This window comes from Chelmon rostratus, chromosome 14 (genome assembly GCF_017976325.1).
Source record: "Chelmon rostratus isolate fCheRos1 chromosome 14, fCheRos1.pri, whole genome shotgun sequence".
NCBI lineage: Eukaryota > Metazoa > Chordata > Actinopteri > Chaetodontiformes > Chaetodontidae > Chelmon > Chelmon rostratus.
Genome location: NC_055671.1, coordinates 25,930,713 through 25,952,654, shown reverse-complemented (window position 1 = coordinate 25,952,654; position 21,942 = coordinate 25,930,713). Strand labels below are relative to the sequence as shown.

Here is a 21,942-nt window from a genome sequence, read left to right as displayed (position 1 = left end):
TTCATTGCAACCCCCATGTTAGAAACAAGATAATAGGAAAGATAAGAAAGATTATAAAATGAAATTAAGATACTAGAATAAAATAAATCAACATGCAATAAAAAATATTCGTAAATGCAATAAAAAATATACCAGAGTGAAAATATACTAAGGCAATAAAGATATACTAAACAATAAACAATAAAATACACCAGTGAAATGTACCAATATACTAAAATGTATATAATTTAGTTAAGTGTGTGTGTACTTAAATGTTAAGTACACAGAAGGTGCAGGTGGAGCTTCTTTAAAATCTCCATTTTAAATATTTGAAGTACTTGTTCGTTTTTTGTATCCTGTCACTGATTTTGATCATTTGAACGTTGATGAGATCTACTTTCATCTCATAACGGATCTTATCCCCTCGCGACCGACCGCGCTCCTTGACGTGATGACGGCGCGCTCTTCTGTCACGTCACAGCACGTATGACCGAAGGCAGCACGGGCCCAGTCCGGACTGCTAACCTGTCACTTTGGACTAATATTCAGGTATCTGTGCTTTTTAACTTTCTGTCGCTGAAGGCGGTTTTTCACCACTTCCGCCTTCGCTGTGAAAGCGCGGCGCGTCCCGCAGCTGCTCGCGCGCTACCGTCCGCGGCTGCGTTGTTGTTGTTTTCAGTAACGGTCGCGTGCGGTGGCTCGAGCTACCTCCGCTGATTGGTGCCGGGAGTCGTGTCGCCGCGCGCATGCAGCAGAATGGCTCGAGCGGTTCCAACGGCTCTGATGGCTGCGGCAGGGACCGGCAGACCCTGTCCTTCAGCCCGCTGCCCGCCGCGACGACACGGGTGAGGAGGTTCATTCAGGAGCGACGGACGCTGCCTCTACCCAGAGTGATGGTGGTGTTCTCGCCCGCGGGTGACACCGAGAAGCCGGGCGATGCCATGTCCAGCTCGGACTCTGCGGAGGACGAGTTCCGAAAGCCGGCCTCCCCAGCGCCGAACTTCACCCTGAGCAAGCCGCTCCGGCCCGCGCTGAGCACGCAGGAGCAGGAGGTGAGTCAGGCCGCTTCACGGTCCAGGTTCACCGGGACATCACGTTAAATCACTCCGAGGCTGGCAGGAGCCCAAACATACTGAGCTAATATGTAGCTTCAAACATGGAGGGCGTTAGCTTAGTTCTGAATCCACCGTCAAATGTATGATTATATCTGAAGTAACAGCGGAATGAAGTACAAATACACAGCCAGTACACTTGAGTCATTGCCATATTCACTCTGTTTACGTTTACACGCAATAATTACGATCACAGTGACAGTACATAACAATACTACCAAATTACTGCATCTCATCACATATGTGGTTATATATGACTGTTTACAGGTGTCATGTTTGGCTGTCACATGACTGGAGTTATGGAGCGAACATGTGACTCGTCCAGCAGGTGTACAGCAGAATAATCCTCTTATTTCTGTGGTCTGACGGTGAAGTCGTGGCTGCTCACAGCCACATGTAGCCCCTCACTAATCCAGAAGTATTAAATTAGCGTTTTCCAACATTGAGTTTGGTCTGCTGGATGCAGCCACGTTAATCAAGTTGTCCTGTAACTGCTAGTATGGTTACAGTACAGTGCAGCATCCTGGTTTCATAGTTAACTGGCCTTCAATCAAAGAATCCTGCACACTATAGAAGTTTAATCACAACGTTTCAGTCCTCAGACCTTTATCAGGGTGTATACATAGCCTGTGTAAAAGCCACCAATCAGGGAGTGCCAACAGCATCTACCTAATATCCGTTACAATTACAGTTAATTAAATCTTCTAATTGTAAACAAGCAGGAACCAAACAGGTGCATATCATACCACAGAATACCTGGAGAACATGTCGCTACTAAATTTGGTCTATACAAAAAATAACCAGGTAAAGTTAAGACTCAGTCTTAAGGTTTGGTCAGGTGTTGCCTGATACTGCTGCCTCCAGTTATGGTGATGGAGGCTCGAGGCCGAGCAGCTGACAGACTGTAGAGACGGATGGTTTCACCTGAAATCAACATCACAACTAATTAGGGCCTTAAGCTCGTTAACAGTTGATGGAACAATGTTTTATCAAATACACACATGGATAGTGTGTCATTTTTCATCCACTTTCATGGTGCGTAACGAGCAATAATAAGCCTCACAGGGTTATTATTATAATAATAATATTTATTGTTATTATTGTTGTTGTTATAATAATATTTATTATTGATTATTATAACAATATTTATAATAATAATAATAATAATAATAATTATTATTATTATTATTATTTTGTTTATTTTTATTATAATAATATTTATTATTATTATTATCAACCAGTTTTCTTGCCTTTCTCATTGTAAAGTTTCCAGAGGTCATCTCTCTGAATGTTGGGGGCACATATTTCACCACTCGTCTCTCCACTCTGCGGCGATTTGAGGACACTATGCTGGCCGCCATGTTCAGCGGGCGTCATTACATCCCCCGTGACGCTGAGGGGCGCTACTTCATCGATCGGGATGGAACATATTTTGGGTGAGTAGCATCGTGTGTGAGCTGTGACCTGGCTGTCTTTAGATCAGGGGGCAGGTAGAGCGGGTCATCTTCACCTGGTTCACCTGGTGATTGTCCCAGTGATTTACATGGTTGTTCTTTGTCTACGGACAGTTGCAGTAACACCTGCTCATGAGTATGACAGAAAGAGAGTAGGGCTGTGTGTGACAGCAGAAAGAAAACACTCACTGCAGCCTGGAAGTGGTTTTAAAGCTGCTGATGGGACAGGTATCCATGAGTCAGGTGTTCTATGAAACATAAACTGGTCTCTGCCTTCTGTCAGTGCTGTAAACTGACCATCATCTGTTTCTGTGACATACATGCAGATACCAGTATGTCTGTAATAAGATCAAACTGATGTTGTGTATGTAGCTGCCGACACCGTCTGTGCCTCCACGTCAGTGAGAGTAGCTCAAAGGCCTCAACGTGTGGTCAGAGAAAATGAAGTGAAGAGAGCAGGAAGACGCTGTCAGAATTCTGATGGTCCTCCTTCATGTTAGACCTGTGTTAGACCTGTGTTAGACCTGTGTTAGACCTGTGTTAGACCTGTGTTAGACCAGCATTAGACCAGCATTAGACCTGTGTTAGACCTGTGTTAGACCTGTGTTAGACCTCTGTTGGACCAGCATTAGACCAGCATTAGACCAGCGTTAGACCTGTGTTAGACCAGCATTAGACCTGTGTTAGCTCAGTGTTAGACCTGTGTTGGACCAGCATTAGACCTGTGTTAGACCTGTGTTGGACCTCTGTTGGACCAGCATTACACCTGTGTTAGACCTGTGTTGGACCAGCATTAGACCTGTGTTAGACCTGTGTTGGACCAGCATTAGACCTGTGTTAGACCTGTCCTAGACCTGGTGGTGTCGTTCTGCGTTAAGACAAGTGGAAAGCTGTGAGTCTGTGGGAGGTGACTGAAAATTTAATTAGCTGATTAGACATAATGAGCTGTGTGGGCTGTCGCTGCATCGTGACCCTCATCAGAGCTGAACTTTACTGACATCTGTGAAGTCTTTGTAGCATGCTAAAAGGACTGCTAATGTCAGCAGAGGCTGATGGGAATGTCATTAGTTCTTCAGGTTTTTGGTCACAGTCTGAAGTGTTGGACAAAGTGAAGTTTGTCTTGATGAAGTGTGACAAGATCATTAAAGAACTTGCAGCTCATCCTGAGAGGGACGGGGGGGTTTGGACCAGATTTCACAGCAAGCACAGCTCTAACAGTTGTGAGACGTGACGCTCAAAACCACACGTCAACCTCATAGTGGCGCTACAAGTCAGAGGATCACCAGAGTCTGCCGGTTTCATCCTCTGAGGAACATGATTGACACACAGGACCATCCATGGAGCTGCTCGCTGCTAGCCGCTAACGTGGCTAAAAGGCAAAAGCAAATATTAAATATGAACGAGAGAACAAGCAGAGTGAAGATGTAGACCTCAGGTAAGAAGCAGACGGGGGGGGGGGGTCAGTTCTGTATAAATGTCCCTGTGTCTGTCTGTCTCACTCTCTGTCTGTCTGTCTGCCTGTCTCTCTGTCTCTTTGTCTGTCTCTCTGTCTCTCTGTCTGTCTGTCTGTCTGTCTGTCTCTCTGTCTGTCTGTCTCTCTGCCTGCCTGACTGTCTCTCTGTCTCTCTGTCTGTCTGTCTCTTTGTCTGTCTGTCTCTCTGTCTCTTTGTCTGTCTCTCTCTCTGTCTCTCTGTCTGACTGTCTGACTGTCTGTCTGTCTCTCTGTCTCTTTGTCTGTCTCTCTCTCTGTCTGTCTGTCTGTCTGTCTGTCTCTCTGTCTGTCTGTCTGACTGTCTGTCTGTCTCTCTGATGTCTGTCTCTCTGTCTGTCTGTCTGTCTCTCTGTCTGTCTGTGTCTCTGCCTGTCTGTCTGTCTCTCTGTCTGTCTGTCTGCCTGTCTCTCTGTCCGTCTGTCTGTCTGTGTCTCTGCCTGCCTGCCTCTCTGTCCGTCTGTCTGTCTGTCTCTCTGCCTGTCTGTGTCTCTGCCTGCCTGCCTCTCTGTCTGTCTCTCTGCCTGCCTGTCTCTCTGTCCGTCTGTCTGCCTGTCTCTCTGTCTGTCTGTCTCTCTGTCTGTCTGTCTCTCTGTATGTCTGTCTGTCTCTCTGTCTGCCTGCCTGACTGTCTGTCTGTCTCTCTGTCTGTCTGTCTCTCTGCCTGTCTGTCTGTCTCTCTGTCCGTCTGTCTGTCTGTCTCTCTGTCTGCCTGTCTCTCTGTCCGTCTGTCTCTCTGTCCGTCTGTCTGTCTGTGTCTCTGCCTGCCTGCCTCTCTGTCTGTCTCTCTGCCTGCCTGTCTCTCTGTCCGTCTGTCTGTCTGTCTCTCTGCCTGCCTGTCTCTCTGTCTGTCTGTCTGTCTGACTGTCTTTCTCTCTGTCTGTCTGTCTGTCTGTCTGTCTGTCTGTCTGTCTGTCTGTGTCTCTGCCTGCCTGCCTCTCTGTCCGTCTGTCTGTCTGTCTGTCTGTCTCTCTGCCTGCCTGTCTCTCTGTCTGTCTGTCTGTCTCTCTGTCTGTCTGTCTGTCTGACTGTCTTTCTCTCTGCCTGTCTGTCTGTCTCTCTGTCTGTCTGTCTCTCTGCCTGCCTGTCTCTCTGTCCGTCTGTCTGTCTGTCTGTCTGTCTGTCTCTCTGCCTGCCTGTCTCTCTGTCTGTCTGTCTGTCTCTCTGTCTGTCTGTCTGTCTGACTGTCTTTCTCTCTGCCTGTCTGTCTGTCTCTCTGTCTGTCTGTCTCTCTGTCTGTCTGTCTGTGTCTCTGCCTGCCTGCCTCTCTGTCTGTCTGTCTCTCTGTCTGTCTGTCTCTCTGCCTGCCTGTCTCTCTGTCCGTCTGTCTGTCTGTCTCTCTGCCTGCCTCTCTGTCTCTTTGTCTGTCTCTCTGCCTGCCTGCCTCTCTGTCTGTCTCTCTGTCTCTCTGTCCGTCTGTCTCTCTGTCCGTCTGTCTGTCTGTCTGTCTGTCTCTCTGCCTGCCTGTCTCTCTGTCCGTCTGTCTCTCTGTCTGTCTGTCTCTCTGCCTGTCTCTCTGTCTCTTTGTCTGTCTCTCTGTCTGTCTGTCTCTCTGCCTGTCTCTCTGTCTCTTTGTCTGTCTCTCTGCCTGCCTGTCTCTCTGTCCGTCTGTCTCTCTGTCTGTCTGTCTCTCTGCCTGCCTGTCTCTCTGTCCGTCTGTCTCTCTGTCTGTCTGTCTCTCTGCCTGTCTCTCTGTCTCTTTGTCTGTCTCTCTGTCTGTCTGTCTCTCTGCCTGTCTCTCTGTCTCTTTGTCTGTCTCTCTGCCTGCCTGTCTCTCTGTCCGTCTGTCTCTCTGTCTGTCTGTCTCTCTGCCTGCCTGCCTCTCTGTCTGCCTCTCTGTCCGTCTGTCTGTCTGTGTGAGGAGGTGTGTGTTAAAGGTTTATAAAGAAGGGACTGACAGAGTGACAGGTGGACGGTGTGTAACCATGTAAGTAATTAACTGAAATCAGAGCTGGGGGGGCTGCAGGTGCACTCAGACCCTCAGAGGGAGTCTTTTCATTCAGGACATCCATGCTGGTGTTTTCAGCCGACCTTCTGTGTTTGAGGCTTTTGTCTCCCTGGAAGATAAGTGCTTCCAGGTTGCTGTCGTGTCGTTCTGCAGCAGGACGTCTCTGCACTCCCCTCGTCCTCTGTGGTCAAAGGTCTTCCAGGTTCAGGTTCAAAACTTTATCGACCACGTTTGTTGATACAAAGACGGGTCAGTCCAGCTCTGTCTGACACACAGAGAGTTTTTCAGAGGCGCCTCGTCAGGTGGGAATGTGTGAGGAAAACTGCAGGTTGAGGTTGGTTTGATAATCACCACGAGGTCCACGAGGTGATCTGCATCAGATTAGTTTCAATACTGATCAGACGTTGATCAGCTGGACGTCCTTTCAGCATCGACTCTGTAGACAGAGGTAGGAGCGGGGGACATGGCCGTCGTTCTGATAAAGCTGAACTTGTCGTGTCCTGTCAGGTGTTTCTCTGCCTTCTGTCGTTCAGGTTAGCACAGATCCTGGTTCAGAGTTTTACAACAATAACAGCAAATTAACGGTGAAAACTCTGCTGCCATCAACTGTTTTTATCACGTCTTTGTTTGTATTTGATTTACAACAAAGCCGAGCTGTTTTTTCAGGGAGGGGTACAGTCTTGTGCGGATTTGTTCTAGCGGTTGTGTTTCCATCCAAAGGGACATCCTGAACTTCCTGCGAGAGGGCGAGCTTCCTCACAGGGAGCGAGTGCGAGCGGTGCACAGGGAGGCTCAGTATTACGCCATCGGCCCGCTGCTGGACAGCCTGGAGGACACTCAGCCGCTCACGGGGGAGAAAGTTCGACAGGCCTTCCTCGACCTGCTGCCCTACTACAAAGGTAACCGACTCCGCCTCCACGCCAGCTGCACGTGTGCATTAAAACATGTGAATCTGACACGAGCGTCGGAGCTTCAGCTGCGAGCTGGATGTTCACCTGAAGGTGTCACTGCGCTGTCTGAAGCGACTGAATCATCACCGTCTCATGTGTCCAGTGAGAGGATGCACCTTCACCTGTGGAGCATGAACTCCACCTGGACGGCTTCACCTGTGTGTCAGTTGTTGTGAGCTAATCCACAGACACAGGTTAGCCCAGGTCACATAGTGAGCATCATTGGTACTGGAGGGGGAAACCAGAGCTGGAGGAGCCTTTGATAGCTTAAATTATCAAAACTCTACAATGAACAAAGATTTATGAACCAACCCGAAACGGTCTGATCGGATTTTAATCTGAATCAGCGTTTCAGCGAATCAGCCGAAGGTAAAAACACTCACAGTCACAGATGGAGTTGAGTTCTGGTCTGTTGAGAAATTGATGATTGGCAGCTTGATTACTGTTCACAACCTGTTGGCTGTCACGCTGACGGGACGTGACGGGACGCAGATCCAGAAACGGGATGCAGGCTGAAGTGTAAACTCAGCCCTGCAGTTATATATATATATATATATATATATATATATATTATTTATGTATTTATTTAAAAATGGCACTAATGATGCGACGTGTTGTCATTTCAGAGAATCTGGAGCGAATCGTGGAGATTGCCAAACTGAGGGCGATGCAGAAGAAGGCGCGATTCGCCAAGCTGAAGATCTGCGTGTACAAGGAGGAGATGCCGATCACGCCGTACGAGCGGCCCCTCTTTAACTCTCTGCGCTTTGAGCGCTCGGACAGCGAGGCCAAACTCTTCGAGCACCACTGCGAGGTGGACGTTTCCTTCGGGCCGTGGGAGGCGGTGGCGGACGTCTACGACCTGCTGCACTGCATCGTCGGCGACCTCGCCGAGCGCGGCATCGCCGCCGAGCAGCAGTGCATCGGCGTCTGCGACAAGCACCTCATCAACCATTACTACTGCAAGAGGCCCATCTACGAGTTTAAGATCACCTGGTGGTGAGGCTGCGGGGGGGGGGGGTCACGGCCGATCGGACCGAAACCCAAACGACGGATGATGTTTCATTTTTACTGTCACTCGGCCGATGTTGGTTTTTGTATCGAAGTTGCCAATATTTTGTGCTGATGTCTTAAAATGTGACCCTTTAAATCATAATCGACTGTTTCCTCAAAATATGTTTCTGTCCTTTCACATCGAAAAACACTCACACACAGGTGAAACAGGTCAGACAGGTGAGACAGGTCAGACAGGTGTAACAGGTCAGACAGGTGAAACAAGTCAGACAGGTGAAACAGGTCAGACAGGTCAGACAGGTCAGACAGGTGAAACAAGTCAGACAGGTCAGACAGGTGAAACAGGTCAGACAGGTCAGACAGGTGAAACAGGTCAGACAGGTCAAACAGGTCAGACAGGTGAGACAGGTGAAACAGGTCAGACAGGTCAAACAGGTCAAACAAGTCAGACAGGTGAAACAGGTGAAACAGGTCAGACAGGTCAGACAGGTGAAACAGGTGAAACAGGTCAGACAGGTGAGACAGGTCAAACAGGTGAAACAGGTCAGACAGGTCAAACAGGTGAAACAGGTCAGACAGGTGAGACAGGTCAAACAGGTGAAACAGGTCAGACAGGTCAAACAGGTGAAACAGCGATTCTCTCCAGTGAAATTCAGGCCAATGAAAACACGACTGTGTCAGAGTGCTGTAGTCCTCCACACCTTGACGCAGTGATGCACAGGTGTCCTCCAGGACCTCGTGACATCACTGACGGGTGGTTACAGGTGCGACAAAGGACACTTCAGACCTGATGAAGAGGAGGTGAACCAGGCCTAAAACACAAAGCAGAGAGGGCCGAGAAACTGCTGCTCAGCCTGCCGCTGAGCTCCTGCAGACCTGATTCTGAACAGTCTGGACTCTGAAACAAGCAAAACCAGAATCAGTCAAACCTACAGCAGTTCTACCAAGTGTCTTCATCCAATCATGTGCTGACAAAGTGTTGACCCTCGCTCCATCCTCGCTGTGAACCACTGAGCCTGTCAATCATGATACTCTCACCTGTTACCAATCAGCCTGTTTACCTGTGGAATGATCCAAACAGGTGTTTTTGGAGCGTTCCACATCTTTCCCAGTCTTTAGTTGCTCCTGTCTCAACGTGTTTGAAACGTGTTGCTGCATCAGATCCAGAATCAGCAGATATTTACAGAAATCACTGAAGCTGATGAGCTCAGACAGTAAATATATTGACTTTGTGCTGTTTTCAGGTCAGTTTCTGTCAGAGAGGATCAGCAGGTGATCACATCCTGTTTATTGATGTTTGAAGTCACAGCTGTTCTGGGATCAGGGCTGTATTTCATCTGTCATTTGATCGTCTGTCACACACATGATGACGTTTCTCCTCCTGTGAGTGTGAAACTAAAGTGACTGACAAGCATAACTCCTGTCCATTCTTCAGTTATGATGTATTATTATTGATTTTATAACTGCCTACATGAGCTGAGTTATTTGTCCTGATGTGATTGATAAGTGATCGGGTGCAGAAATGTCTCACCATGTTTCCAGAAGGGACATTTAGAGGAAGGACACTGAACATTATAAGAAGTGAAATGTGTATTTTTAGGACTAAGTTTTCTTTCAGGCTGCAGAGTACCGTCCTTTTGGATAAACAGAGTATATTTTAAGTATGCAGCCTCCTGAGGAGCGTGTTTTTAGAGACTTCAGGTGGGATTTTAATGGCTCCTTCATGTCAGCAGCTCACTGCAGGAGACTGAAAGAAGCCAGAGTCGCTGCACACTAATTATAATCTGCAGCCGTCACAGAGTCTGACATTAATCAAATAATAACTTCCATTCGTCCTTTTTCAGCGTTCACTGAAGCTTCACAGTTAAGTTCCATCTTATTTCCTTCTGTGTTGATAATAAAGTCTGAGCACCTTGTGATTGTGACATCAGTTCGTTTATCTTCACTGAGAGCCAACCTGCAGAGATGCTCCGCTCTGCTCGTCTTCATTCACACTGCTGCGTTTGTGATGTGTTCAATGGTTTTCTATTGTTATTGATCGGTTTCTGTTAGCTTCTAGGAAGCTATAGTTCTATATTTGGGTTTGTAGTGAAAAGATGAGTCATTTTTATTATTTATGGTGAAATTAAAAACAGCTGCTAATGCTCTCACAGTGTCTCTTTTCTTTGGCCTGAAGAGGAAGACGAGTTCATCTGATGCACTGATGATGATGTCACTCACTGGAATTAGCTTAGCATGCATCTGTAGCCTGCTCCTCAGCTCTGCTTGAAGCTAGCAGCTCGAGGCTGCGTTATTAGCTGCTGCTAGCACAACACATCTAAACACTGTACTGAGCTGTCAGTGGGGGCGTTGCATTCTGGGAAATGTAGGCTTCAGGTTTTGACAGAGAGGACGAATGTGTGGGACATACGAGTGTTTGTGTTTCTCTTCCTGTTTGATATCTGAGCGGCATTTTTAAACGAGTTATTGGTGGAACTTCCTCTGATGTGGACAGAGAGGGTCAGCACCATGGAGAGCTCACAGTCCTGATGAAGATGATGGGATGAAGAAATCCCACATTAAGTCCTGTAGACCCTGTCCATGGTGCACTGATGTGTGGAGTCTGAGCCTGCCTCCTCATCCTCGGTTAAAACAGATACAGATCTCTCCCTCTCTCTCCCTTCCTCTCTCTCCCTCCCTCTCTCAGCCTCTTTCTCTCCCTTCCTCTCTCTCTCTCTCTCTCTCCCTCCCTCTCTCAGCCTCTCTCTCCCTCTCTCTCTCCTTCCCTCTCTCTCTCTCCCTCCCTCTCCCTCTCAGCCTCTCTGTCTCTCTCTCTCTCCCTTCCTCTCTCTCCCTCCCTCTCTCAGCCTCTTTCTCTCCCTTCCTCTCTCTCTCTCTCTCTCTCTCTCCCTCCCTCTCTCAGTCTCTCTCTCCCTCTCTCTCTCTCTCTCTCTCTCTCACTCTCTCAGCCTCTCTCTCTCTCTCTACCTTTCTCTCCCTCCCTCTCAGCCTCTCTCTCTCTCCCTCTCTCTCTCTCTCCCTCCCTCTCAGCCTCTCTCTCTCTCCCTCTCTCTCTCTCACCCTCTCTCTCTCTCTGTCCCTCTCAGCCTCTCTCTCTCTCCCTCTCTCTCTCTCTCTCACCCTCTCTCTCTCTCTCTCTGTCCCTCTCAGCCTCTCTCTCTCCCTCTCTCTCTCCCTCTCTCTCAGCCTCCCTCTCTTTTTCTCTCTCTCTCCCTCTCAGCCTCTCTCTCCCTCTCCCTCCCTCTCTCTCTCTCTCCCAGTGTTCGGCTACGTCTCTCTACCAGCTGAGGGGTGGAGGCTGACGGCCGATGCCTCTGTCGGTGGAGAGGGATGGATGAAACCGGGAATTAGCGGCTCTCCTTCGGTCTCTTCCCGTCTTGGCAGTCGACGCTCGGCCTCCGCGGAACCTTTTCAGGGCATCAGTCTGAAGAATGAGCCGGAGTGTGAACGCTGATCTGCCGCAGCAGGTAAGCACCTTTCCTCCTCCTCCTCTTCCTCCCGGCAGCGATGCTGATCACAGCTAGTTAAATGGAATCATCTGTTATACGGGGGGGCGGTGGGGGCGGATCGTTACATAACAGAGCAAGACGGAGCAAACATTAATTAAGAGGACAGTCAACATGTATGAGACCCGCATCAGGTCGGAGCAGGAACATCCGGACGTGTTGTTTCGCTCCTGTGCCGAGATGAAGGAGCCTCTGACGGGCAGACCGGGGGGAGCTCGCTCGTTCGGGCTGTGTGAGCCTGCAGGCCTCGGCCTCACGTCTCCACAGGACCACAACACAGGGCTAGAAACCAGCCGCACAGGCAGGTAGACCATGACCTGAACATTAGGAGGCTGCTATTACTATTATGATCTGGATCAACCTCCATCTCCATGGCAACGGGAAATCTCCAGCCTGTTAGTTTGCTCTCTGCTTCCTGCGGATGCACCTGATCCCTCCTTCAGCTGCTCTGTAATAAAACACTGTTATTGTGCTGAGGAAGACTTTTCTTCATCGTCAGGTGATCTCTATCAGATCTAACAGATCCAGTTCACCTCCAGCCCGCCGGTTCAGGTTTATTCTCTGTGATGTTTACACGACTTCCTGCTCATCATACCTGAATGACTATTAGCTCGTCACACAAACACATTCATTCATTAATTAAACCTTCTTTATTAATCAGGTCTGAGAGTCTCAACCAGCACATCAAAACAACATGAATACGACTCGACAGACAAAAAAAGAACTGAAACAACTACAAGAGCCAGTAAAACATCTTAAAATCAATGTTAGTTGTGAGCTTCAGGTTAGAGAAGAGATGTGAGGAGCTCTGGAGGCTTTGTATCACGAGCTCATCAGAGAGCATTAACAGATCACCAGAACCAGCTCGTTTTTGTGTTAATTAATGTGAAAACTAGATTTAACGTCGTGTTGTTTATTTAAAAGCCAAATAATCTCACATGAATCCAGTTAATCTGCAGCCTGTTAATAATCTTGCACGTTATCATTATGTTAAACTCAATTATTGGGGTGTTGTAATGGACGCGGTTTTCCTGAGTCCCACAGTAACAAAAGCTTTGTGGCTGTTTCATAATTGCTGCTGAAGCTTCCTCCTCCAGACAGCCGGGCTGTTTTTAGTCTGAGGAGTTTCTGCTGTGCTGCTGCGGCTCTGCACCGTCACTGAGCTGAACTGTGTCTCTGAAGGCCGGACCCTCGTATCCAGGCTGCTGGTGATGATTCAGCACCAGCACAGGGTACCGTGTTTATCCCCGTCACGACCTGATGGCAGCCATAACTGAACCCTCTGTCAGTAATAGACGTGTCCTGCACAGGTGGCTGCGAGGGTGTAATTTGCAGGAGGATGGAGATTATTTTTCTGAATCCTGTTTCTGTCGCCTCACTTTAACAACCAGCGTCTCCCTGAGCGTCGTCCTCCTCCTGTCCGGCCACTGAAGTCAGATCTGAGTGGACAAAAACTCGTCTGAGTGTCTTCACTTGTCACCGGACTCTTAAAGCAGCTTCACAGCAGCTTTCTGTGCCTCTCAGGCGACGGAGGCAGCCTGAAGGGAATACCTGCAGACGCTGCTCAGGGCCCACTTAATATTTCTGAAAGGTGAGAGGCTGAAATAACATATCACAGGCTCTTTGTGGCTGAGATGTAAATACAGGATTATATCAGGTGTCTGTAGAGCAAACTGGAACGATCATTTGCTTCGCCCTCCACTTGTGACTCCAAGCCTACGCCCTCGGGGGGCTGCACTGATGCTCCAAACATGACCCTGCTGAACTGCTAATCTTTGACATTCAACATGTTCATACTGGAGGGTGGAGTTGGTTTTCATAAAACAAAAAAGTTAAATTTTACTCTGTAAATTTAATCAAGTCTCCTCTTTATTTGAGTTAACTGGTCCTTTAATGCGGCCTTCAATGGTCGCGACAACGTTCTGTAGTTTTGAGGATCGGTCGTTAATGAGGCTCGTTTTCAGTCTCACCTGAGATCAGCTGACACAGAAACACTGTGCTGAGGCTTGAAGATGATTTGTATGTGACGTCCAGCTGCCTGTGCTCAGCTGTTAGTGCACCTAAGAATAGCACGTGTCCCCACGTGGCCTCGGCGCCACTCCGGTCACATCTGGATCCAGCTGCCTCGTTAACAGTCAGATCCTCAGAAACAGAACCAGAGAGAACGCTCACTTGTCCTGATGTTGTCTCCTTTGAGTTCAGCCTTGTCTGACAGAACGTGTCGTCATGCTGCTGCAGGCCGACTTCAGTTCTCAGCACAGACGCGCTCACAACCAGCAGCCAAATGGACCGTCTCGTATGTAATAACCTCCACTAATTCAGTTTAGCTCCATCAGTAATTCCATGATTGGCCTCTGGTTCCTCATTACACCTGCTTTAACTGTCCAATTAACCGTCTGACGATCAGCGATTATCCAATCGGTGCTTAGCAACTGTAACTACGCATTTTTAACACGATGAAGACAATTAAGAGCATTACCAGCATTTAAAGTTTAAAATCTTTAACCTTTGACAAACCAGAAACACAACGCAGGAAAACTGTAGGACACATTAAAGATGCAGTGTGAGGAATTCAGGGGGCAGAAACAGACGCCGTACAATCACCTGAAGAATCCGCCATGTTGCGCCGCCATGTTTCTACGGTAGCCCAGAATGGACAAACCTCTTTTCAGCAGGGTTTTCAGTTGGGTGCAGTCTGCAACTTCACCACAAGATGGCACTAAATTCTCCACAGTGGACCTTTAAACAGAGTGTTTGCTCTAATTGAAGCTGCTAATGTTAGCTTAGCTTAAATTGCTACCTACAGCAGTAATGTAGCTTTTCTTAGCTCAGTACATTAGTTTGTGGTGTTCTGGGTCTGTCCTGCTCGTCATTGGATTTGGGGAAGTTTACACTGTGATAGCAAAACTTCTCCTTTACCTCCATGTTTACTTCATGGATCATCACCTGGCGAGGATGTTAACCTGGCCTTTTAGCACGATGTCATGTACGCTTCGCAGCCATGGTCGACTGGAGAGGCACTTTTCAACCGACTCGCTGAGTTAACATTAATTAGCTAGCTACAGATGATCAACTCAGATAACGAAAGTCAAATCAATCAGTCGCTATCAGGAAATGAAAAACCGTCTCATTTTCAGAGCGTCTCAGTCCTCAGCACCTCGCACAGATCCTCAGGGGCCACTTTGGTACCAGTTTAGGTTCAGGCAGCGTTGGGTTGAAGTAGTGACTCAATGTGGACTTTTGGTTTCACGTGCAGCGACTTCCTGTGAGTTACTCGTCCGTCCGCCTCGACACCCTCCCTCTGCCGCTCACCTCTCTTGCTCTGTGTAGTTTTGCCACAGATGGTTTAAACTGGAGTTAGCTGACAGTGAATGGTACCCGGGCGTCCGTATGAGACGCCGCCGGGCGTGAATCGACGAGCCGGGAGTGAGACTGGTCTGTTCCAGCCTAACGTGCTCCAAACAAGCCCGTATAATTATGTGTCTATTCACAGATACTCATCTATTAGAGCGAAAGACAAAACCAAACTACCAGCTGTGACATGAAGGACACCTTCGTGCACAAAGCAGACACATTCAGCACATTGTTCCTCCTCAGGCCCTCTGAAACGAGATGAAACGCACAAATGTTACCCAATGCCGTGCGGCCTCATCCGGCACATTCCTGCTATATTGTGAGCACTTGGTAGACCGAGCTGTGCGTTGCTATGGAAACCAGCGCTGCTCAAGCTCATAATATTCCCCCGTGAATGGAGAGCAGAACGGCTTCAACGCGGCCATTTGTTCCAGTGGTAAAAACACTGATGGCGGCTTAGGAAATGTGCAGCGTGAAGGAGGTCTGCCCACGGCTCGGCAGACGGATCCGAGCGCCTCAGATCCGCTGTGATCCGCCAGGTGTTCCCTCGTGCAGAGCGGCGCCGTAAACACTCTGTTTTAAATGACGTCGTGACTGCAGCATAAACTTCAGCGGCTCATACGTCACATGACTTGCTCGCACAGTTCCTCTTTAAAACCTGTTTTTTTATGCTGCTGTGCAGAAGAAGCACTCAGACTTCTTCACTCTCTGTGAATGTGACGTATTTACTCTTTAAAAACTGAATAAGTTGTTAAAAAACAAAATGAGCAGGTGATTTCAGTTTGTCCGTCACCTGCACAGGTGCGCTGGTTGTGACCTCTAACGTAAAGTCAGGTGGCAGCGGTTCACAGGGTGATTGGTGGCTGACGCTGTTTCTGTGTCTTCAGTGGGTGATGATGATGCGGTTCTCCTCGCGGTGTTTTCCTCTCGTGGGTGCCGCGGAGCTCCCGAACTCCTACGAAACATCGCAGCATTAATTCATGGTTACACACACGACGCTACATGAGATACTGTGACAAAGTGGAGGCAGCGTGGGCGGCGACGCGTTCTCCCTCAGCATCACCGAGGCTGCAGCTTCACGCTGAGGCTGTTTAGTACTACAGAAAAATCTGCATACTGGTCTCTACTCAACTCATGTGGTGGAGGAACTGGAAACAATGGCGGAGTAGGAGGTCCATTGTCTCTGATATCATCTGCATGCATGCAATGTTTGTGAAGCTGCCAGTCAAACTGAGTGTACGTCCTCATCTTACATTTGTGGACTCGTCAGTGTGTGTCGGCGACGTTCTTTAACTTTAACAAACATGTTAAACGTGGATGTATGCAGACGACCGTGAAACGAGAAGAGATCTCTCTTATTTTTATATTGTTCACGTGTTTCACTGAGGACACCGTCGACCTGACGGCGTTCTGAATGTGGATGGAGCTGACTTACTTCCTCATTAAAGTTCTGCACTGATACTTACTAATTACACCATGTCTCTTCTCTGATAGGCTTGAATCCACCCAGAAACCCCATGGAGCAGGATGTGGAGAGCCCGGCCATCATCAGACAGCCCAAGTTGCCAAAGCAGGCCCGCGAGGATCTGCCCAAACAGCTGGAAGAAATGGACAGAACCAGGAAGATCCAGCGGTACGTCCAGAAAGACGGCAAGTGCAACGTCCACCACGGGAATGTCCGGGAGACTTACCGCTACCTGACAGACATTTTCACCACGCTGGTCGACCTCAAGTGGAGGTTCAACCTCTTCATCTTCGTCTTGGTGTACACGGTGACGTGGCTCTTCTTCGGCTTCATGTGGTGGCTTATTGCTTACCTCCGGGGCGATCTGGACCATTTAGCAGACAACCAGTGGACTCCGTGCGTCAATAACCTCAATGGGTTCGTATCGGCCTTCCTGTTCTCCATCGAGACAGAGACCACCATCGGTTATGGATACAGAGTCATCACGGACAAATGCCCCGAGGGGATACTCCTGCTTTTAGTTCAGTCGGTGCTGGGATCTATCGTAAACGCCTTCATGGTGGGATGCATGTTCGTTAAGATCTCGCAGCCCAAGAAGCGAGCCGAAACGCTCGTGTTTTCCACCAATGCCGTCATCTCCATGAGAGACGGACGGCTGTGCCTGATGTTCAGAGTCGGAGACCTGCGAAACTCGCACATCGTGGAGGCTTCGATCAGGGCCAAGCTCATCAAGTCTAAGCAGACCAAGGAGGGAGAGTTCATCCCTTTGAACCAGACGGACATAAACGTGGGTTACAACACGGGAGACGACAGGCTCTTCCTCGTGTCGCCGCTCATCATCTGCCACGAGATAAATCAGAACAGCCCCTTCTGGGACATCTCACAAGCCCACCTGGCCAAGGAGGAGCTGGAGATTGTTGTGATTCTGGAGGGGATGGTGGAGGCCACAGGTGAGTGGTCACATGATGTCTGGATCCAGTTCGATGTTATATTTGTCATTATTATGTTTAGATTACAATAATGTGCTCAGTAGTTGTTATTCAGTGGATTTAAAATGCTGCTCGGTGCCTTCAACCCCACATGAACCTGTACACACAAACTGGATTCAATTCAATCCAGTCCACTAAATCTTTATTGTCCTCACGTGGCAGAAACATCCTGCAAACAGCAGCAGTGAAGTCAAAGCAAACGTCGAGTTTCCCGTGCAGCTGCTGGAAGACCTGCTTCATCTTTACATGTCAATTAGGGAAACAGTTATTAATTAATAAGATAAATTATTAAAAATATTAATAAGTGAACTTAGTGGACGTGTTTTAGTCTTAGCGGCGTCACACTGTCAGCTGGTCCAACACCACTAAACATCATGAATGTTCGATGGATTAGAGACATTTATTCTCCCCAGATTCTCCCCCAACATGCTGAAATATGACAGTGAACATGGTGAGCACTGCAGCTGCTAAACATCTGCATGTTAGCATTGTGAGCATGTTAGCGTGCTAATGATAGAAGACTCTTTAATGTTGTTGTCTGACGGCGAGCCAGACGGTGGCCTGAGTATCCCATCGCCATGTTTATACTTATCTTAATTCAATTTAATGCTTTTTATTTCTTCTTCCTAAACTTATTTTACATCCATTTTGGGAATAGTTGTCATCACAGAGCTTAAATCCTGGACTCCGCGGTCTGCATGATGTTCTCTGAGGTCCAGTTTTACAGGACTGATGACCTACAGACCTACATGACCGCTGCCACACTGAGTGAGACCATCTGCAAATCTCTGAGGACGGCACACGATACCGAGCTGATGAAGTATTGATGTCCGGTAGCACCTGCGTCCGATCCCTCACAGCTCTTTATGACACAAATCTGAACTCTCACAGATGCTGCAGGAATGTCTCAGGTCACCTTCGCAGCCGATACGCTGATGTCCATCACATGTCCATCACATGTCAACATTCACTGTAATGCAGAGACAGATGTGAAGGCTGAGCATTGCACAGAAGGATTCATAAAATGTGCTGAGCTGAGAGGATCTGCAGAACCAGAACATCTAGACTGGCAATGACTTCAGCAGCAGACATGTGGGGCTCGAGCTCACCCCCTTACTTTGAATCCTAAAACACTGCCTGATATCATCGGGCTGTACGGCTCGGGGCCGAGCGCAGTGTGAAAAGACGATGATTTTTCTCACTGTCAGCCGTAACAAAGCGAAGCAGTTACATAACGGCTGGGTGGCGTGTTTTTAAGCAGCGGCTGGAGGCTCGCTGAGGACTTTCCTGCTGAGCCAAAATATCACAACACAAGTAAATGGCATTGAAAGTCATTAAAAAGCAGCTTCCTCAGAGCTGCAGAGAGGTTAACGGTCACTGTAACGGGTCCTCGTGTTAACGTTTCTATGAAATGAACGTGAGGCTGTGATAAAGTGAAGCCTCGTATTAGCTGCACAGACGGCGGGTTTGAAGAGCATCACTTACAGGAAAGCGTTCTCATAAGCACATTCATTCTAACAACGCTCCCCTGAGGCTTCCTGCCGGTCGCCTTCATCGCTGCTGGTTCTTCAGTAATTTATTACAGCACACCTGCCGACGAGACGCGGGTCAGTGTGCAGCGTGAGTTTTATTAGTTTGGACCTCGTCGTGTACAGCACAGCTCTGCATGTTCACTTCTTCTAAACGTCTTGAATCACTCATTTCTTTTGTTAAATGTGTTGAGGAACAAAAACGTTCATGAAATATTCGATGTTTGTTATTTGACGCTAAAATTTAGACATAGACGAACTTTCAGATGATGTTTGAGTTTAAGGTTTAAATAAAGTTTCTGGCTGAAGGAAAAAAGGGCAGAAAAGAGTCTGAACAGAGACGATGAAGAACAGAGACGATGAAGAACAGAGACGATGAAGAACGGTGGAAGCTGAACTGCACAGCTGGCTGAACCTCGTATGAAGACGTAGCTGGCAGCGTATGAAGAGCTGGAAAAGTGGGAAAAGGTCTAATTAGTATGAATGAGACTGAAGAGTTGCGTCAATCCCATAATGTCTGGAACATTTTAAGGTTTCTATCTGAAAGTATGAACGAGCAGCTAGACTTGACACCTGAGTCAACGGGAACCTTCATCGATGGTTCAGAAGACGAACCAGGATCCAGTGACATCACCTGTATGTCAGCTGACATTCTGACGTTTAAAAGAAAAAGAAAAAACTTTGGAAAATAAGCTTCTATCCTTTCTTACAGCAGCCAGTTAGCTTAGCATAGCATAAATACTAGACAGAGGGGGAAACAGTAGCCTGGCTCTGTGGTGATGGACTCCAGTTTTGCATTTCCTGTTTTATTTTGTAGTAACTCTTCTTCATGCTTTCCCATGTGTTTACTTCCTGACATTGTTCAGTTTTATCATCACCTGTTCTGGATTATCCAATCAGTACTGTCACACCTGACTCTCTGTTCCCCCCACAGACGAGCGTTCAGCCTTTTTTCTTCCTGCTGTTGTTTCGTTGTGTTTTATTTCTGCTCATGTGTGAATTCGGATTATCGCTCAGCCGACTTCCTGTTTGGATCTCTGTGTGTCTGAATCTCTGAGTTCTGCTCATCACTCTCAGAGAAACACCGGTTTGGGTGGAGGAAGAGGTGGAGTGTGCTGTATTTACATGTTAACACGGTGGAGCTGCTGAACTCACACTTTAAATGTTCTGCAGATCAAAGGACAGCTCACCTTCCAGAACGTTCTGTTGGTTCTCTGTTGAAAAAACTCTGCTTTTAATATCTAGAGAACGTTGAGGGGAAAGGTTCATGTAACCTTCCTGTAGCGCAGCGATTAGTTCTCCATCTCTGCCTCTATGTGATCACAGATAACCACTCAGTAAAAAAAAAGACGCTCGCTGTAAGCACAGACGTTGCTTTGAGAATCATCAGCTTTTTAACTTTTCCTCTAAATCGCAGTGACGGTCGTCTGCGTGTTTATTGGTTCATGACAAACAGGAACTGCTGAAGCTCTTCTTCATACTTTTACTGCTGGCGTTCATCAAACATGGAAATAGGCTAAAAAAAGTTAGCATAGCTCATTTAATCCACGGCGACGTTATAATTGTATAGATTTACTCCTGTTTAAAGATTTATGGGAACACAATGAGCACCTCAAACCATCAGATCTGGGCGGAGGCAGAAGTCTGAGAGACAGGTTACATGAATAAATAAAACTTAAATGATGGATAGATGCTTAAAGAGCGAAGTGATCCTCTGAGGTGGCTCAAACTAGATGCTTTCCATAAATATACAGACCACAGTCTCTACTCAGGCATGTCCAAACTGTCCGAGCGGCTGCAGGTCTTTGTTCCAACCAGTCAATGGATCACTTAATTATCAGCTGAAGACTGGGATCAGCTGATTCAATGAGCTCCTCCTCGGTCGGAATGAAAACCTGCAGCCTCTCGGACCTCTGTGGAGCGGTTCGACATGCCCGCTCTAACCCTTCATGCTGCTTTGTGTCTGCAGGCATGACGTGCCAGGCGAGGAGTTCCTACGTCAGCAGTGAGATCAAGTGGGGCTACCGCTTCACACCGGTCCTGACGCTGGAGGACGGCTTCTACGAGGTGGACTACAACAGCTTCCACGACATCTACGAAACCAACACCCCTCCCTACAGTGCCAAAGAGCTCGCCGACATGACCAACCGCGCCCGCTTGCCTCTGACCTGGTCCCTGGCCAGCAAGCTGAGCCAGCAGGGACTGCCAGAGTCTGAGCAGGAGGGTCAGGAGACCAAGACCAGCCTGGAGGAGCAGGGGAAGAGCCAGCAGACCGAGAGGAACGGGGACATTGCCAACGTAGAGAGCGAGTCCAAAGTGTGAAAGCTGAAGGTGAGATTGTTGAGTACTGTACGTCTCTCCACGCGAGCTCAGGAGCCCAGGAGAGAATCTGAGGCACTAAACCAGGACCGATGAGCACAGTAGACCAAGTATCCCTGCACCAGAACCACTTCTTCTCAGTGATCCACAGTTACCCCAAAAACAACCGACACGTCGACATGTGGCCCACCGCTGAACTGAAAACCCTCTGCGGCAAGTGCATGTTCCAGATCTGATGTGATGTCCTCCTGATGAGATCCTCTTATTTTTTCTATTAAGATATTCCTAGGGGCATTTGCAGAAGTATTTTTGTACATACTATAAAACGTTTTGAATTCTTTGTTTTGTTGCAGTGTGAATATTTGACAGATGTTTGATACTAATACCTTTAGGTTAGTTCTGTATATATTCTATGCCTTACTGTACGTATAAAGCTTTCATTATTTGTTTTTCAGAAATATCTCAGCATGTAGAAACTTTATCTGCAGTTCATTTATCTTGTATTGTGTATATACTATATGATGATAATGTTAGAAGTAACACAGACATCTCAATGGATGCAAACTAGTTTAAACCAATGACATGCTTCCCCGAACGATCCGTGTGTGTTTCAGGTAGAACTACACGTCTACAGTCCAGAAGCCATGACTTGCTGTTTGCAGCTGAGCGACTTCAGACAAAGGCCCTTTAAACTGCATCTCGTCACTTTTGCACAGTGGAGGCTTCTGGTGGAGAACAGTAGTTGCTAAGAAACCCCTCACTTGTCACCCAACAGTATCAAAAATAATAAACAGTAAATTGCATATTATGAACTCGATGAGGCTTTTTTCTTTC

General features: G+C 47.8%; 2 protein-coding genes across 5 annotated transcripts; both read left to right on the top strand.

Moving 5' to 3' along the window:
• Positions 1–491: 491 nt before the first annotated feature.
• On the top strand, positions 492–9,003 carry kctd7 (potassium channel tetramerization domain containing 7). Of its 2 annotated transcripts, XR_006007406.1 has the most exons (5): positions 492–1,031; positions 2,358–2,527; positions 6,703–6,881; positions 7,559–8,183; positions 8,553–9,003. XR_006007406.1 is itself a non-coding variant. In XM_041952882.1 (4 exons), the coding sequence occupies exons 1-4, from the start codon at positions 726–728 to the stop codon at positions 7,933–7,935; spliced, it is 1,032 nt and encodes a 343-aa protein (XP_041808816.1). In that variant the 5' UTR covers positions 492–725; the 3' UTR covers positions 7,936–8,238. The 2 variants fall into 2 exon arrangements, 1 of the variants encoding a protein (XP_041808816.1); XM_041952882.1 differs by lacking the exon at positions 8,553–9,003 and having other exon boundaries at positions 7,559–8,238.
• A 3,709-nt stretch (positions 9,004–12,712) lies between these two features.
• On the top strand, positions 12,713–21,614 carry kcnj6 (potassium inwardly rectifying channel subfamily J member 6). 3 transcript variants are annotated; one of them, XM_041951750.1, is made up of 3 exons: positions 12,713–12,762; positions 16,317–17,221; positions 20,759–21,111. In XM_041951750.1, exons 1-3 carry the CDS (start codon positions 12,713–12,715, stop codon positions 21,109–21,111), a joined length of 1,308 nt encoding a protein of 435 aa, XP_041807684.1. The 3 variants fall into 3 exon arrangements, with proteins under 3 accessions (XP_041807684.1, XP_041807686.1, XP_041807685.1); XM_041951752.1 differs by lacking the exon at positions 12,713–12,762 and adding an exon at positions 21,196–21,614 and having other exon boundaries at positions 16,324–17,221; positions 20,759–20,918; XM_041951751.1 differs by lacking the exon at positions 12,713–12,762 and having other exon boundaries at positions 16,324–17,221; positions 20,759–20,999; positions 21,054–21,111.
• The last annotated feature ends 328 nt before the right edge of the window (positions 21,615–21,942 follow it).